Source organism: Anarrhichthys ocellatus, unplaced genomic scaffold (assembly GCF_004355925.1).
Source record: "Anarrhichthys ocellatus isolate YVR2014 unplaced genomic scaffold, GSC_Weel_1.0 scaffold8, whole genome shotgun sequence".
In the NCBI taxonomy this organism is placed as follows: domain Eukaryota; kingdom Metazoa; phylum Chordata; class Actinopteri; order Perciformes; family Anarhichadidae; genus Anarrhichthys; species Anarrhichthys ocellatus.
Window position 1 is genome coordinate 5088885 of NW_022280038.1, and position 15336 is coordinate 5104220.

The 15336-nt window shown below is 43.4% G+C and overlaps 3 protein-coding genes across 3 annotated transcripts in view; all 3 read right to left on the bottom strand.

Annotated features, from left to right (window-relative positions):
* The window catches only part of tent4b (terminal nucleotidyltransferase 4B), a 15505-nt gene extending 13904 nt beyond the window's left edge, over window positions 1-1601 (bottom strand). The window contains exon 1 of the mRNA XM_031848814.1: window positions 1009-1601. Coding sequence (XP_031704674.1) covers window positions 1009-1559 — 551 coding nt within the window. The 5' untranslated portion in view covers window positions 1560-1601. The remainder of the gene's footprint in view (window positions 1-1008) is intronic.
* Window positions 1602-2499: 898 nt separating this feature from the next.
* On the bottom strand, window positions 2500-12507 carry heatr3 (HEAT repeat containing 3). The gene is made up of 15 exons (XM_031848797.1): window positions 12130-12507; window positions 11731-11903; window positions 10555-10642; window positions 10093-10193; window positions 9787-9896; window positions 8903-9043; window positions 8434-8726; window positions 6867-6957; window positions 6502-6656; window positions 6177-6259; window positions 5514-5650; window positions 5222-5310; window positions 4518-4661; window positions 4271-4447; window positions 2500-3946 (listed from the first exon to the last, which is right to left on the bottom strand). Exons 1-15 carry the CDS (start codon window positions 12271-12273, stop codon window positions 3833-3835), a joined length of 2040 nt encoding a protein of 679 aa, XP_031704657.1. The 5' UTR covers window positions 12274-12507; the 3' UTR covers window positions 2500-3832.
* A 68-nt stretch (window positions 12508-12575) lies between these two features.
* On the bottom strand, window positions 12576-14700 carry cnep1r1 (CTD nuclear envelope phosphatase 1 regulatory subunit 1). The gene is made up of 6 exons (XM_031848798.1): window positions 14605-14700; window positions 14388-14461; window positions 13612-13707; window positions 13308-13417; window positions 13015-13069; window positions 12576-12916 (listed from the first exon to the last, which is right to left on the bottom strand). Coding segments are annotated over exons 1-6 (378 nt in total). The 5' UTR covers window positions 14606-14700; the 3' UTR covers window positions 12576-12874.
* Window positions 14701-15336: the final 636 nt, after the last annotated feature.

Here is a 15336-nt window from a genome sequence, read left to right on the forward strand (position 1 = left end):
TTCTCCACTCCAGCCTGCGGCTTCGTGGCGTGGGGCGGGGGGGGGGGGGGGGGGGGCGGGGGGGCATTGGGCCTACCAGTGTGTTTTGAGATGAGGCGGAGGAGAGTGGGTCGAGGGTACCACAGACCAACGAGCCAAGCAGGCCAAAGACTAACATCACGTAAGCCAACTGTGTCAGGATTCACTTGCCATCTTCAATATTCCTACACCTGCTATTAACCACCAGTGTCATGACTGTACTCTAAGCTTCAGTGTTACAAAATAATGCCTTTAGGTCAGAGTGAACATACTGACTGTTGCTGCTCACAATAAGCAGTTTGTCAAGCTTTGGCAGACTCATCAGCTCCCACTTCCTCTGAAGTACAGCCAGCTGAATTTCTGTGGAGGCAAGGAGGCTGGAGGAGAACCAGTGAGATGGCTCAATCCATTAAAAGTGTCACTCTTGTTTGGGGAAGTGCCCCGTTACCTCCTTAATGCTCTCTTTTGACCTAAGAGTAGTGGGATGCATAAGCATAATGTGCACGTTCTTTCATACAACAGCTGGTTTGCAACCCCCCTAATGAACACCATAATGTTTGCAGGCCAGGATAAGAACTGTTCAGTGCTGCCTTGTTATGTGTCTACAGTAATACCCGAAGACATCACCTGTGTTTATTCCTCCATAAGACGTTTTGTTCAAACTTAAGAAAAGTATTAAGAAAAACTAAAAGGTTAAACCGCCTGTGTATTTTTTAGGTTTGCTTATTGACTTTAAATGATCTGCAGCTTTACCTTGTTGTGTAAATTGGCATAAGTTAATGCCTTGAGATGTGAGCGCTCATTGGTGGACAGACTCACTTTCACAAATCATTTACTCGCCAGCAAGTCATCCAACTTTGGGTGGGGATGAAATGTGGGTGGGGTGAGACTGACAACCTCAGTCGTCTCCCTGCAAGTCATTTCTGTGCGTTTGAAATAAGAGAAAATACCAGTTCATCAACTCCTAGTTTACGAGTTAAACTCTCTTACCCGACAATTCCTTCCGAGTAGTTCCTGACTTTCCACGGCGTGCCCGCGTAACCATCGTAGCCTCCTGTGTTGGAGCTGCTGCTGCCACTGTTCAAGAGGCTAGAATTGAAACCGAAAGTGCTAGCCTTGTTGTCTCTTTTCCTTTTGTTGGGGTGTCCGTCCGTCAGCCACCTCGAAAGCACCGCGACCCCGCTGCCCTGCTGCTGCCCCTCTCCACGGACACCGCCCCTGCCACCGGCTCGGTTGTTGTGGTTGCTGTTGCTTTCCAGTGGTATAAAGTCCCGCTGTGCCTTCATTTCTCTGTCCCCTATCGAGGACGACATACTGATCCTGGCGTCCCCGCTGCCGGTGTTGGAGTCAAGTGCCCCGTTTCTGCTCCCAGCTCCCGACGCCCCGTTGACGATCGCTTTCAGACTGCCCTGAGGTCCGGCGGTGTAGCAGTTATTTACATGCAAGTAGCCGAGCCCCTGAGTCGTATCCCAAATCTGCATCCACAGCTTGTTAGCAGGTCCACGTTGTTCTGGTTGAAACCATGCGATTCTTGGATCCATCAAACGGAACTGTAGGCAAACCGCCGCTCCCCCACCACCACCCCCACCCCACCGAGCAGTGCTCAGCTCGTGTGCAGCTAGCCAGGTCGCTAGCTAACGTTAGCTAACGCTAGCCTGCTAGCCTCGTTATAGCTGCCGCTAGCTTCCCCGCTGCTTCGTTACTTCTAGAATGTGGTTTTAAAAAGAAATCCGTCCCTTGGTGATGACGATACACAGTCGAAATTATCCACACGAAGTAAAACAAGACTGTGAGCCAGGTGTTAAAAAGTGTAGCTCAAGCCAAAGTTGGGTGTTGGGAAGACTGGATAAACGTGCAGCTGCTGCTTGTCGAAGTGCCTCTCTGACCCTTTCCCCTGATCGTGGGTCCGTCAATGGCGAAGTCTACGGTGCTACGGCGCATGCGCGGTGCGAGTGAAAAGGGGGCGGGGAGACAGTAGTTACGCAACAGACAACTGCTTCTTATTACATAATATTTGATTTACTATTCTCTCATCAAAAAGAAATTGACACGGTGTTGAAAGTACTACAACGTAAACACGTTTTACTTTTTTCTTCATAATACTACTTTAAGCCGATTTTGACTGTAATAATAACCCGAGGTAAAGATAAATACCACTGTATTCAACATTGAGACAAAACTCCCACGATGTAAATATACAGCACATGTTGTACAAGGTTAAAACGCATGCAGGTAACAAGTGGCAATAAAACATTATAATAGGGCCATAACAATTAGTCAATATCAATAAATCGGTCAATTATTAATATCTCATAATTTCTCAAGGGGACAAGTTGTTTGTTCTGTCCACCAGTCTAAAACCGAAAGCTATTTCATACAGAGCGATGTAAAATACAAGCAGCATATCCTTACATTTTAAAAGTTGTAACATATAAAATGTATATTATAGGCTACTTGGCTGGAACCAGGAAGTTGTGTGAGCATTTGTTTTTATAATTTTCCTGTAAATCTACTCATTGATCAATCATCTTATCACCTCAGCACTAATTCCAAATACACCCATGTTACAAACACTCAAGGAAATGCTGAAGAAACCAGTATTTATTTAAAAAAAGGCCTTTATTCACAGCCTGATGACATAACCTCCCTCAGATTGATCTTGTTGTCAATTACATGCAATTTTACCAACATTTCCCTGAAAGGTTGTGGGAACCCAGAGAAGCTGTGCCTGGCTCTTAAAACGTAAAAACTATCACAGAGTTCATTTTGATGTTTTCATTTTTGATTAAACGGCATTTGTGGGTGCAAGTCACCATTCAATATTTACGGCATTAATGAGTTTTTGTCAGCTACTCAAAGAAAGAAACTATGGATCCAGTGCAATATAGATGGCACTATTCTGGATTTACATATATATTTTACGACAACAATACTTTCAGTAGAAAGTAGAAAGACTGTCTTAGTAACTTGCAGACAGAGGAAGTCACAAAAATACCACCACAAAAGTCACCACTCCATGCAGAAGATTGCTGCCTGGCAGAGTGTGCACTTAATGCCAAGAGATGGGAAGTGGAGGGACCTCAGAGTGGCAGAGGTAGAGAGTATGTGCATATTTCTGAAGGCTAATGTCTGTCCTAATAGATTTTAATGGCATCACAACCTTGGCAGTGAACATGTCGAATCCTTTCAGCTTAGTATGTTACTGAAATTACAGTCAATTATATTGTTTCTCTTTAAGCAAGCCAATATTAATAACTTCAAAATCTTTTTTTTTTAATTATTACGTCGCTGATACTACGATCCTTCCATTTACGGGGCCTGTGATGTAGAATAGCTCGGCCTTCCAGCTCTTGAAGTAGAACTGCAAACATCAATGTTTGGCCAATTCAACCATGCGACAAAATCATGGGCATATATATCAAAACCTGGTGTCAGCTCTCCACACCTGATTAAAAATGTTACCAAGGTCCATGAACTCATGCAAATTCAAGTCTGACAACCATTTTGGTTGAAATGATTCATATCAACTAAGTGAGCAAAAATAAAAAAGACATGACTGCAACTTGCAGTAACTACTAACTCATCTCTGATTTTCTACACATCTTTCTCAACAACAAAATAAAATTTCACATCAACAAGTATAATAGCAAATCATTATTTAGAGAATATAAACATTGAAACCGAGCAAAAACAAATGGCATACTATCAACATAAAATAAATACTCAATGGTTTCACAACCACATTCTGTTTCGTTCTATGCTCCTGTTGGCATATCTGTCCAAACAGGTTCAACCGATTGCACAATCCTAATCATTATTTTTTCACCACCTTCTCCAGATAACCAATGAATCTTCTCAGGTTGACTTTGATGTTGTCTAGCACGCACAGCTGCTGGGGGCTGTACTTGCCTCTTCCTTCTTTACGAATCTAGAAGAAAATAAATGATTGTCAGATCAGATAAGACAAGATAGTCCTTTATTAGTCCCAACGCGGGGGACATTTGCAGGATCAAAACATTATTTTAAAATGTTTTTAAAAATCTCAAACATTTTCATAAAACAGGGGGACACATGCACTGAAGTATTATGGTTTATTAAAATCCATAAAGCCATTGTAGGCGATACAAGACTGAGAAACTAAACAGTTTGGCAGTGGGAGTGGGATGGGTTAATCCTCTTGAAAACGCTTTTAGGAATTGTGAAAAATCTACAAGAACCGGTGGTTCAGTAAAAAGGAATTAGTCTCTGGTACCTTGGCCTTGAATACAGGCTGAAGTGCCTTCAGTGCTGGTAGTAACTGGATGTTTTTGGAAGCCGTCTCTGCCTCGTCTCCATCTGCAAAAACGTCAAACAAGGCGTCCAGGGCTTCTCCGTTCACAACCAGGTTGGCGTCCTTTGTGGCAACTTGAAGTAAGGCGTTTCCAATCATCTGTGGGAGCAGAGTTTCTTAGAGGAGGAACACATTTTCCCAAGAGAAGAAACAAAGAGAAAGATTGTACCTGAAGAGTTTCAGCAGTGCCCTTCTCTTTGGCTAATGTGCTGCCAGTGATGCCCAAAATGGCGACGGCGTTGACTCTCACACTGACAACATCGCAGCGGGTGGCAGCTTCGCTCAGACTCATCAGCTGCTGGGGGGTCATGCACTAACAAAAACAAAACCAACCATACATGGTCAACAGGGTTTAGTGCCAACTGGCAGTGGGAACAAAGTCTAGCTTGCCTCTGTATATATTCAGTCAACGCTGTCAACAAACATTGACATAGGTCAAAGGGGCCCTCCACTCATTCTACACAAGCTCAGTTTTCTTGCCATGGGGAGTACTACTCTGAAGCCTGTAAAAAGCCTCGTATACTGTGTGGCTTACCAAAGTCTAAAAAGAGAGGAACCCCTGGTGATGTCATCAGGGTCATCTCAACCTGGGTGTCATCACAAACTACAGGTGTGGTGTTCAAAAGGTGTGCACATTGACCGGGCATGATAAGTCTAACTGAGGATGCTTTAGAGTTGCATTGTGGGAAATGTAGGACCCAGCTGTTTTTTTCTAGGAGATGATACAAGGGACTAAAATTTGCCGCATAGATGTTGTCCATTCATTCTTTATTTTTTTAATTTTGTCAACTTTGCTGAAGTGCAATACCAAATTGATGGAGTAACCTTTTAAAACCACTAAAAGAACCACTGACACTGCAGAGCACTCTGTACCTGGGGGATATTTTTGGAGGCAATCATCTGTAAAAGAGACCGCATGGCGCTTATGACGGCCTCCAGGAACTCCTCGTCTTTGGGTATCTCTGAAACATGAGAAAGTAAATTGATCTTACTGAACAGATGTATTACATGCTTCAATGTTGCAACTCTATACTGCAGCATCTGATCACACCTTTCACAATTTTGTCTCCAAATCTTGAATCAAAAGTTATTGGAATTTGTATTTCTGACCGCATGTGTTTCAAATGTGTCTTATGTGCTGTACTATAAGTGATAAATATGAGACCTGCTGCACCAAAAACCAGCTTGGAAAGGTGCTGTGCTGCTCCCTGCAGGGCTGCCGCTCCTCCCAGAGACTCGGCGTCCATGGTGGAGAGGATGCTATGGAGGCACGTCAGCGCCCGGGACTGCACCCGCTGTATCCTTAAGAAAAGAAGAAAAGATGTTATTGCTATAAACAGATATCTGCATATCAATGAATATGCAGGTTTTGGTTAAATGCATGTAAACCGTGTGGAGAGCAGGAGGCGGAACCCATTGGCCGAAATGCAATCTTGGAACCAATCGGCTATCGTCTGACGGCGATTCAGTTTTTTTTTTCTGCATTGAAACATGAAACAACCTGATTGTAGTTGTCGTCTCTCAACTCAAACTCCATTCTCACGTCTCAAGCTGCTCATCGGACTGTAATGAAAATGACTGGCGCACAGGAGAGAAAGTTCTGGCCCAAATATGTGTTATCTGGATTTCTGCTGGCTACATCGGAACCCAGGAAATATTGGATGTTGCCCCCAGAGGCTAAACAGTCGCAACCGATAGCCGATTGGTTGCAACACTCCCGACAAACTTCACCAGAGTGAAAATGCAGAAGATATACAGACACAGATATGTTACACAAATTTTGATCCGACGGTTATGTTAAAGAAAGGATGAGAAGTGAGAGGATTACTTTTTTATCAGGCATCTCCAGGAGGGAATCTGTTGGCACATATCCATAGCTTCCTTTCTGGGGAACTCGGTCTTTTTAAGGACCTTGAATCAAGAAAAAAAAAGATATTACTACAATCATGGATAAACCATTTAGTGTGGTTTCATAAAAGGTCTCTCTTAAACTGCACAGGTAGGTAACCTGTTCAGCCTCAGGTAGAAGATGGGTGAGGTTCATCGCATAGGTAGAGCTTGTCTAAACACTGACACTGTGATGAACTCCTCCATTCTCATAGCTATTGATTGGCCAATGTGAGGCGTTAATGAGGAAGCAGACAGGTATTTGCCTTTTCTGGGATGCTGTGGTTGATCAAGGCCTCGTGCACCTCAGCTGACAAACACAGTGGAGACATAAGATTGGACACTCCATCACAAAGGCTGTCCGGACCCATGTCGCTTTCATCACTGCTCGACTCCTCCTCCCACTCGTCGTCAGAAGGGTCTTTAAAAAGGCACACATACATAGAATTGATCCAGGAAAGCACACAAATGCCACCAATGCAGGGTGACAAAAGGCATTTCTATGCACTCAATGAAGTCATTTTGTGTATTTCCTGTTAGCCTTTCTGATGTGCGCACACAGTGCAACATGAAATGATGTTGATGAAGAGTGCCTGGGGTCAGCACTGCTGTCCATGTCCACAGCACTCACCGTCAGAGCAGCACAAGTTGACGATGATCTCTAAGGACGTCTGCTGGGCTGTCAGCAAGGCCGTTGCCTCCTTCAGCTCCTCCTGGTCCCTCTGGACAAAAACAAGCAGCCATGTGAGTCAACATCCTACCAAAACGATGACTGTTAGCGCTGTTATCAGACGTCCGAGTTCAGCCGCATGACACAATGAAGAGATGTATTTCTACGGACGTACTCCAGTACGTGTGTACTTTTTGAACTGCAAGTGAAACCTGCTTCGAGGTCGTCACTAAAGCACAACTTATCTATTCAGCTTCGGTTTGTTTAGCTGCTTGTGACAGATAATTACTTCCCATAATTGTCTTCTTACACTGCTTAACTAGAAAAAAACAATAGCTTAGATCGAGGTAACCCTCGTTGCGTAACCTACGATATAACAGGGGATTTTGGGAACGTCGCCATGAATGTCAACCCGGGGCTCTGGTTACGACTGTGATGAGAGGGACAGCTCTGTCTCGCCGAGGTCAGGTCCGGGGTTTGTCAGCGTGCTGGAAGCCAGAAGCTGGTCCCCCCAGCTGAACCTCGCTGAGTATCCCAAATCGTCTCCCCCCGAACCCGACAGTTTGTCTGCTCAGTCAGTCTGGCTCGCACTCCAGGATGACTCACACGCCGGCTTTTCACCTAGCATTAACTCCTACAAAATCCAAAGCTGGATCGCTTCGTCGGCATACACACGAACTGCCATACACGTCGCATCCTAAAGTTGACAACGTTACAGCTGAGGGTAAACTTCTTATCTGCAAGAGCCTCGGTAATACATTATGTCAATTACATAATTCATCACAATTTCTATAGTTGTTACAAGTTAACTGGGGAGACACTGAATTTCATTCAGATTTCTAAAGTGGCCTAATTTTGTCCTTGAAAAGATCTGGACTCTATAAATATATGGTCTTCAGAATGCTCCTAAACTTTGACTCTAAAAGCAACTGTTTACCCCAAAATCAAAAACACATTCTTCCTCTCATCCTATCTGGATTGTTTTGGAGCGAGTTGCCTAGTAGAGATGTCTGACTTCTCTCGAATATAATGGGATTATATGGCACTCGGTTTGTGGTGCACGAAGCGCCAAAAAATACATTAAAGAAAAACTCAACAGCAATGTCTCTTTCCAGAAGTAACAATCAGATAATTTCAAATAATCCAGACCTTGTTGTGAGCAGTTTCCTGATATTGCTGTTTAGTTTTTCAAATGTATTTTTGGCGCTTTGAGCATCACAAGCCATGTGCCATATTGTCCCATTATAATTGAGAGAAGGCAGACATCTCTACACTCACTTATAGTTATGCTGGCAACCGGTTAGAATCGGCTTCATCAGTAATTTATGTATGTTGTTCTTTGAGATAAAGACCAAAACTTTTACTGTGAGAGGAAGCTTGGGACTGAAAGTGACACAGGGTTCATATAATCTCTCTGACGGATGTGATTTACTGTGCTCAACTTGTATGAACAGAGGGGCTCACAGCCCGATGTGTGCGTAAAGAGGAACAGCAACATATAGAGTGCTTAATGATAGACACCACTTACAGGCAAAAGGTCAGAGAAGTCGTTATCAACCCTCACAGCTTTTCCTTTCCTGTTGCGTTTCGGTGCTTCCTCTTCCTCGTCCATCTCCGCCACAGCGAGCTCTCCTGCAGCCTGGTCCTCCGAGTGTGCCGCAGGTGGTGTATTTCTGTGACGAACCTCTTCTGCTTGTCTGAGCTCAGGTATCAGTGTACCCATGTCCAGATCCAGGCACTGGGACAAGGTGGCCACCACGGCGTTGAGGGTCCGGGCCTGACGGGCAGCCGGCAAACTGCCCTTCATGTTCCACAGTGTCCCTGAGCGACACAGCGGGCAGAGGCAAGAGCTTAGGAAGCGCTATTAAAAAACATTACGGGCAACTTCTGTCCACAGAAGTCTTTTTAATGTCACTTTTAACTTGTGTCATGGTAATAAGTGAGAGTTCTGAACAATGCATTTAAAAAAAAAAAAAAATGAAAAAGACAAACTGTACCTGCAGCCAGTGTCCTGAGGAGAGTGTGTGCCATGTCTGGCTGAGATGTCAGCAAGACGCTCTCCAGGACTCCGAGCACAGCAGCGTTCAAGCTACAAAGCAGCTCTGGGTTATCCTCAGTCACAGTGTGCAAACAGTGGGCTGCCCGAACACAAAGAGGAGAGACTTACACACCTGAGAAACCCCAAAAGTTTTTGGCCTTTCATTACTAAAATAATATTAAGATTTCTGAAAGCCCTGTTTGAAAGGACTGTAATAGCTAGTATAGGATATTTGTAATGTGTGTAATTTTAATGACCAGTTCCCACGTTGCAAGTCATTTCGGAGCTGGGAGTAGAAGCTCCATTTACACATTCTCATCACACATAACGTCTATGAATATTCACAATAATATCACATGCAACATGTGGCCATGAGTTTAGACTGAAATTTACTATAAAAGATTAAAAAAATATTGCATCCGTCTTTTTATAAATTCATCTGCCTGTGGTGCGAAATACACTCACTGAGTTAAATGAAAAGGTCGATACCACTCTTATGCCGGTTAAATCTTAAGCTCGAGCCAGAAGCCGGTTATGCCAAATGTACACAGCATCCGGCTGACCGGAGACGCTTCAGAAGTGGAGCACCTGTTCTTCAGCAGCCACGTTTATAACATAGCTTAGCGTTGTTTGTTGACATATTTTGTGTTTCATAGATATATTCCTTTAGCGGTGCTTGGAGGTACATTCACAGGACATGTGCCTGCAGTAATGGAAATGTGTATGTCCTGTTCTGATATTTGGAAAGAAACTGAGGTTCGTCATGATCAAGATGTGCACACACACACACACCTTTATTAATCAATTATGACTACAAATTAACAGCATATTAACTAGCCCTACCAGCAGATATGGCCAGTTCCACGTTGTGCGGGTGTCTCTCCAAACACTGGACAACCAAATCCAGAAGACCCGCCTTGTTGAACACAGACAGCGACTGACTGCTGCTCTCACTGAAAGGACAACACAATATGGCAGTCAGACAGAGACGGTGACAAATGCACACAGAAAGACATCATGCAGCATCCTTGCATGACAGAAAATGGCACTTACAGTGTCAAACTGTAAGATAAATAACATTTTCTGGACGAGCAAAGACGATCGAACTGGGGGGGGGGTATAAAATGACGACGCAACCTCTGGGCTTACCACAGATTCCACAATAGGTTCACAGCCTCGTTGGCTACATCCTCCACTGCGTTCTTCTGGACTTTCGTCGCCACAGTGGCGCTCTCAAAAGCAGCACAGCTCTGAAAGGAAAACAACACAGCCATGAGTGAAACAGGTACGAACTTTGCCCGTCATCCATCCGAAAATGTGTCGACTCTACATAATGAAAATATAGCTGAAAAAGTGGGTGATCACATTTTAAATGAATTCAGTTTGTTTCAAGGAATCTATTGACGTCACACATAGTTCAACAGTGAGCTTGAATCTGATGCCAGAAGGCAATGTGTTCCGAGTGTGGGTGCAGAGATTGTCACTAACGGTGAACGTCTGTGCTCTGGAATTAAAAGCTAAATGCTGAGGATATGGTCGCATGCCGTAACAGCTGCTGATGAGGAGGAACTGAAGTGATGGGGTGAGCTAAAAGCAGCGGCCGAGTCTCACCTCTCTAAGCAGCGCTGTCAGAGGAGTCATGACGTCGTGCTTCACCATGTCCTCGCACACCTCCTGACCGCCACATGCACTCAGATTCCTGTCGGGGAGAGAGACGCACACTCATCGTTCAGTCGGGAGGAGATTCACTGCCGGAGATGCTGTTTGTGTGAGAGAGAGGGGCGAGTCTGGTGGGTGTGCTGTGAGCGACTGTCTCATTCTGATATCCAGTACATGAACCCCCAAGTTAAGGTTTACTGGAGGGCGACAGTCAGAATGTGGGTCAAGGTCGTACTCTGATACTAAATAAGTGTCGACTGTGAAGAGATGACGACTGACTGCTGTCAAATATCTTCACCACTGATGACGACTGACATCTGTTTGCTTTTCTGGGGTTAGTTTAGTGTTGGTTATTTGAGCGTGAAACAAATGTATCATGTAAATGTGATCAGACTCACACATAATTAAGTGTATAATTGTATCCAACATGCCATAAGCAAGTAATAATACGAGTCATCAAATCACAAAAAACTAACTTTCTTCTTACAGCCAGACGTATTATTGTAGCATTGTGCCAAGTGACATGACAAAATATTTGAAAGTATTCATATGCATATAATATAGGCCCTGCAGACCGCAGACAGCATCATTTACATTATTTTGTTCACTCAGTAGCTCCAGGGTGGCAGCTGTACTAAAACCTACCAATACTACAAACTAGTCCAGCTGTATTTAAGGACTCCGAGTGGACCTCGTCTCAGTGAGAGTGACTACTTGTGTTCTCTGGCCTCTCTCTCTCTCTTTAGTTGTTTTGTGTGCTTCAAACACGAGCCATCGTTTTTTTCTGTTCCTTTTATTTCTTAATGTCGCCTCTGTCGGCAGGACGAAATGAGCTGCAATACCAATTGCCGCCACAGCACAGTGTGAACGGGCTGATGGCGCTGTTTCATAATTTAGGCTGCTGGAGAAGGAGATAGTGAAGAACTTTTATCTAACTAAAATGTGTTATGACCTCCCTCTCTCCGACTGAACCCGTTGAGATTGATTGGTCTGCCACTCTTGTGCTTTCGTTACAAATGAAGTCCCTTGCAGGAGCTGTGAGTAGCCACATTATTAGTGGGCCCTGTTTCCCCAAAACGACTAGACCTGGTTTTGTTGGTGGCAGTCCAGACCACACCACGGACTCACCTGAGCGCCCCAGCGGAGGTCTCCCTGACAGCCAGGCTGTTGTCCAGCAGCATGGGCCCGAGGCGCCGGACAGCGTCCCTCTGGAGGAACACCGGGATGGTCTGACTCTGCTGCACCACCCGAGAAATGCTGGCACATGCAAACTCTCGCACATCGGCACTGGGACTCTGCAACTATGGACACACATACAAAACATGACTAACTACATGAACTGACTGTCAGAATTATGACGTGTTAACTATCTCCAGCTCACGTGAATGAAAAGTGTAAAAAAATCACAACATAAGTTAATTTAGACTGAAAAAGTTGTTTTTCATTGAAACGTGTACATGCCTATCGACCATGCAATGATACAACATAACTCAACCGCAGATGTTAACAGAATAATAGTGATCCTACTTTCTCCAGCAACTCCGCAGCTGGACAGCCATCATCCCCGTGGTCTTCTTCCTCGGCGTCCACTTCCTTCACAGCATTCGCCGGCGGCAATCCAACCGCGTTGAACTGCGGACGTTTAAACTTAGTGGTTTTACTTTTACCCATTTTCAGCCCTTATTTAAAGTGCAAACTGCGCATGCAACGTGATTTATTTTCTCCAACTTGTACACTCAAGACTTGGCCACCGAAAACGCACCACACACACATTTAAGCTCCAGCCTGGTTGGAGGCCATGTGGAAGTGTTCCCTGCCGTAAAGCGGTCGTTGATAACAGAAATGAGGGAAGCTGTCGCAAAATCATGGGGACGCAACAACGCGAACGTAAAACGATATTGATCGTTTATAACATACAGCAAATAAACCATAGACAGATACTTTCAGTGTAATGAGACAAAACAATGACACCGTTTTTACAACTCATGTATTTATTAGGTAAATTATTTTAAAAAATAGAAACATTTCATTAAAATACATGCTCAAAATCAGAAACAGAAATAAACAAATCTGAGCTCTCGTCTTCAATCATGACATCAGCACAGTGACACAATTAAAAGACTTAGTTCATTTCTTCTTTCTCCCAAATGCATTTCCACTATGACGACAACGTCTGCCTCGGTGCTGATCGGACCAGCCAAAGGACTCGAGAGTGATCAGTGGCTATCAGCAAAGACACAGGTACATCCGACCGCCCCACTCAAGCGTGGGGTCACTGGATGTTCGGTCGAGGCTTGAGAATAAGTTTCCCCGTCTGTAAGAAGACAGAAATAACAAAAATAATCTTTACAAAAATACAAGTTGTCGGATGCAGATTACAAATCACAACATGAAAGAGATTTGTTAACTCACGTCGTCACAGGACATGTTGTATTCTGCTAAAACTGTTCGACAGCGGGCAGCAATACTGAAGGCGCAAATGTCAAAGAGCTCAACTTGTCAGCCAAAAAAAACGTGAACAATGATGAATTTTTTTTATAGAAGTGCAATCAGCAAAACATTTCCTGCATGCTCTACGATTTTCCGTCAATGGCTGAGATTGGATGTGTGTTGACGAAGCAGATGCTGGAATTATAAAATCGATTTTTTTTTTTTTTGTTTTTTAACATGCTACTTCATATGAACTGCAACAGACGAAAGGATACATTGATGGTGCCACAACTCGTTTGTGTATCCCAGCAAAGAAGAGCGCTATAAGAGTGATACAGCTGATGGTGAAGAAGGGATGATTCCACAGAGATGAAAAGAAAGAGACCTGCAGAACAAGAGGAACAAACCAACGTTAATTATCAAAGACAATAACACAACTTTCACTTTTACAGATTATTATATTACTGACTTATTGATAGTCAGTTTAGGAAATCAAAGTTAACCGATTAAGTTACCTTGAAGTCATTGAAAGGTTGCTACATTTGGAAAAAGATTTCCTAACTAGTTGACAAAGTGTACCTTAGTTTCTGCAGGAGGAACACATTCCCTTGCTCCCTTAGCCACATTTCCAATGTAGGAACCTTTTAAGATTTCCAGGATTGCAGCAGTGACTTTCTGGCAAACAATGTTGAAAGTGAAATAGTCTGAGCCTTAAACAGTCTTCACTCTACCTATTTCCACAGTCCCAAACAGTGCAGGAAGTGGTGCTGGATTAAATTACCTGTTCAGAGCCTGAGCCAAAAAGAAGTGAATGAACCCCAGAATGGTTTTAACCTATGACACAGCAGATGTCTGTCTTTAAAGGGTCACTTCACATGTTTTTTCAACATGAATCCTGTCATTCTAACGGGGTAAAGGACTAGCATCAAATATTGCCTCTGCATTCCGTTTCATTTATGGTGGCCGTATGAGCACACAAAGCTCAAAGACGAAGGCTACACATCAGTCCATTAGCATCAGGTGTTGCTGTTCAATGAGCGGGAATACAAAGTACAGACCGATACAGTGAGGGACAGTTAATTCTGATATGGACGTGCAAGAAAAACAATTTATTGGATGCTTTCATTGGACATTTAATTTCGCAATTAATTTCAGCTGAAACCTGGATTGGTTTCGCTGGGATATAATTCACAGCTGTAAACCCTTGTATTCAAGTTGTAATATTCCATACAAAAAAATGACAATCATCATATTATAGCTGTTGGCTATATTGTCATTGTAGTAGTCGCTTTGTGATAGTTTCCCTTAAAGTCAAAAATTGACACACATCGACATGTTTGTCCACTAATACTTACCTTCTGTGTGTCCGGGTCTATTAACCAGTTCCAAGCCCCAGTAGCCGTACAAACAGACACCACTATTAGAATCACTGAAACAAGAAAGGGGGAATGACACCCAGGTTAATAACATGAATCATGATTTACCAAAATCATTACAACACTGTTGGTGACACAAGTCTGTGATCAGGCCTGCAGCAACTTCGATATTTAACCACCAGTAACAGTGACTTACTTCTCCACCTGCCTGTTGCAGGTTGCAAACAGGAGACATACTCTGTCAATCTTCTCTCAAAGGCCTTCAGGTCTGAAACAAACAAAAAAAAATGGACACAATTAAACACTGTACAAGTGCTGGTCATATAATTAGAATATCATCAAAAAGTTGATTTATTTCACTAATTCCATTCAAAAAGTGAAACTTGTCTATTATATTCATTCATTACACACAGACTGATATATTTCAAATGTTTATTTCTTTTAATTTTGATGATTATAACTGACAACTAAGGAAAATCCCAAATTCAGTATCTCAGAAAATTAGAATATTACTTAAGACCAATACAAAGAAAGGATTTTTAGAAATTTTGGCCAACTGAAAAGTATGAACATGAAAAGTATGAGCATGTACAGCACTCAATACTTGGTTGGGGCTCCTTTTGCCTGAATTACTGCAGCAATGCGGCGTGGCATGGAGTCGATCAGTCTGTGGCACTGCTCAGGTGTTAAGAGAGCCCAGGTTGCTCTGATAGTGGCCTTCAGCTCTTCTGCATTGTTGGGTCTGGCATTTCGCATCATCCTCTTCACAATACCCCATAGATTTTCTATGGGGTTAAGGTCAGGCGAGTTTGCTGGCCAATTAAGAACAGGGATACCATGGTCCTTAAACCAGGTACTGGTTGCTTTGGCACTGTGTGCAGGTGCCAAGTCCTGTTGGAAAATGAAATCTGCATCTCCATAAAGTTGG

What these genes read in the sequence shown, in the direction of transcription:
- cnep1r1 (XM_031848798.1), bottom strand. An exon ending in TAGACCCGGACACACAGAAG is followed by an intron (nt 13,708 to 14,387) that starts GTAAGTATTAGT and finishes ATTGTTTGCCAG; the next exon opens with AAAGTCACTGCTGCAATCCT. An exon ending in TTCCTCCTGCAGAAACTAAG is followed by an intron (nt 13,418 to 13,611) that starts GTACACTTTGTC and finishes CTTGTTCTGCAG; the next exon opens with GTCTCTTTCTTTTCATCTCT.
- heatr3 (XM_031848797.1), bottom strand. Translation starts at nt 12,273, where the DNA reads ATGGGTAAAAGTAAAACCACTAAGTTTAAACGTCCGCAGTTCAACGCG. An exon ending in ACCTCCGCTGGGGCGCTCAG is followed by an intron (nt 10,643 to 11,730) that starts GTGAGTCCGTGG and finishes TCTCCCCGACAG; the next exon opens with GAATCTGAGTGCATGTGGCG. An exon ending in ACCACAGCATCCCAGAAAAG is followed by an intron (nt 6,260 to 6,501) that starts GCAAATACCTGT and finishes TCTTGATTCAAG; the next exon opens with GTCCTTAAAAAGACCGAGTT.